This window comes from Chenopodium quinoa, unplaced genomic scaffold (assembly GCF_001683475.1).
Source record: "Chenopodium quinoa cultivar QQ74 unplaced genomic scaffold, ASM168347v1, whole genome shotgun sequence".
Classification (NCBI taxonomy): Eukaryota; Viridiplantae; Streptophyta; class Magnoliopsida; order Caryophyllales; family Amaranthaceae; genus Chenopodium; species Chenopodium quinoa.
In genome coordinates, this window is record NW_018744603.1 from 1,347,979 (window position 1) to 1,349,847 (window position 1,869).

Below are 1,869 nucleotides of genomic sequence, written 5' to 3' on the forward strand. Positions count from 1 at the left end.
TCTTCTCCCTCGCTTTTTTCTTCTTCTTCTCTGTTCTCCTTTGTTGTCTCTTCTGAGTTCTTTTCTTTCGAAAATTCATCAACTTCCTCAATTTGCTCTTCCAGAGACTTCACACTTTGTTTTCTTTCCTTCCACTCCTTTAATTTTTGAAGAACATTCGAGACAAAGGAATCCCCTTGATCGATTTTACTCTCTGCTTCTTTTGGTTTTGGAGGAGATTTCTTAGGATTTTCAGAAGGTGTTTGAGAGGTAGAAGATGCTTTGTAGTTTACCATGGCTAAAGAAGATGATTCTTCTTGAATTGAGTTTTCAGGACTTTGGGATTCTTCTGAGGAAACAAACTCAGCAATGATCACCATTGAAGCTTAAGAAAGGGTTTTAAAGGGGTTTTCAAAGTTTTACTGAGAGGGAGTAAATTCGATGTGACAGTGAGGTGAAAGAAGTGGGTGAAAATTTGCTTTTAAAATAAATGAAGCGGTGTGAGGGAATTTAGGAAGTTTTCATTGTTTAGTTATTAATTGAACAAATTCAATTAATTTTTCAAAATTTAAACACTAGATTAATCTTTCAAAGATTTTAAATTTCCAAATTCAGTTAATCTTGATTGAAGTTTCTATAAAACACAGTTGGAACACGCTTTCAACATGTATGCAATGTACAAATTTAATAACTTATACTGTTGAGCAATTTAATGAACTTACCTTTGGTAGTTAACAACAGTGACACTTTAGCTATGTTTATCACACCAAGTTTGTGGTAGAAGTTCTTTTTGCTCTATTTACAATATTTTTGACTTTGCCATATCTTGGAACTTCAGAGGCTAGTACTTCAGCTTGATCATTCCAAGTTCCAGTCTCAATTTCTCAAATCTTTCTCTGTTCAAGGGCTTGGTTAGAATATCTGCAATTTGATTTTCAGTTTGGCAAAATTCTAACTTAATATTCCCTTGCTCCACATTATCTTTAAGAAAGTGATGCCTAATGTGGATATGTTTTACCTTTGAGTGTTGAACTGGATCTTTAGAGATACAAATAGCACTTGTATTATCACAATAAATAGGCACACAATAAAAAATAATACCAAAATCTCTGACCTGTTGTTTTATCCATAAGACTTGTGAGCAACATGCTGCTGCAGCTACATACTCAGCTTCTGCTGTAGATAAAGCAACTGTGTTTTGTTTCTTGGAACCCCAAGAAACTAAACAAGGTCCTAAAAACTGTACCATACCTGAAGTGCTTTTCCTGTTTACCAAGTCACCTGCATAGTCAGCATCTGTAAAACTATTCAAATCAAAAGAATCATTTCTAGGATAGAAAAGACTCAAATCATCATTTCCTTTCAGGTATCTAAGGATTCTTTTTACTGCTGTCAAGTGAGACTCCTTTGGATTTGCTTGGAACCTGCCACACAGACCTACACTAAAAGATATGTTAGGTCTACTAGCTGTTAGATAAAGTAGTGAGCCTATCATACCTTGATACATAGATTGATCAATGCAAGTTCCAGATGGATCTTCATCCAATCTAGTAGCAATTCCCATAGGAGTATTGTTGGTTTTGGCATTTGCAACTTGTATTTCTTGATTAGTTCCTTAATATATTTTTGCTGATGAATCATAATTCCCTCTTCAGTTTGCTTAATTTGCAAACCAAGAAAGAAATTTAATTCTCCAGTCATGCTTATTTCAAATTCTCCACTCATAAGGTCAGCAAAATACTTGCACAAAGATTCGTTAGTTGCACCAAATAAAATATCATCAACATAAATTTGTACAACTAAGATATCAGTTCCATTTGACTTTAAAAACAATGTTTTATCAATTTTACCACGTTTAAAACCATTAGCCAAATGGAACTTAGATAATCT

The 1,869-nt window shown here is 33.9% G+C and overlaps 1 protein-coding gene across 1 annotated transcript; it reads right to left on the reverse strand.

Annotated features, from left to right (window-relative positions):
• Nucleotides 1-559: 559 nt before the first annotated feature.
• Nucleotides 560-1,543, reverse strand: LOC110699983 (uncharacterized mitochondrial protein AtMg00810-like). The gene is made up of 2 exons (XM_021877471.1): nt 1,094-1,543; nt 560-613 (listed from the first exon to the last, which is right to left on the reverse strand). Exons 1-2 carry the CDS (start codon nt 1,541-1,543, stop codon nt 560-562), a joined length of 504 nt encoding a protein of 167 aa, XP_021733163.1.
• Nucleotides 1,544-1,869: the final 326 nt, after the last annotated feature.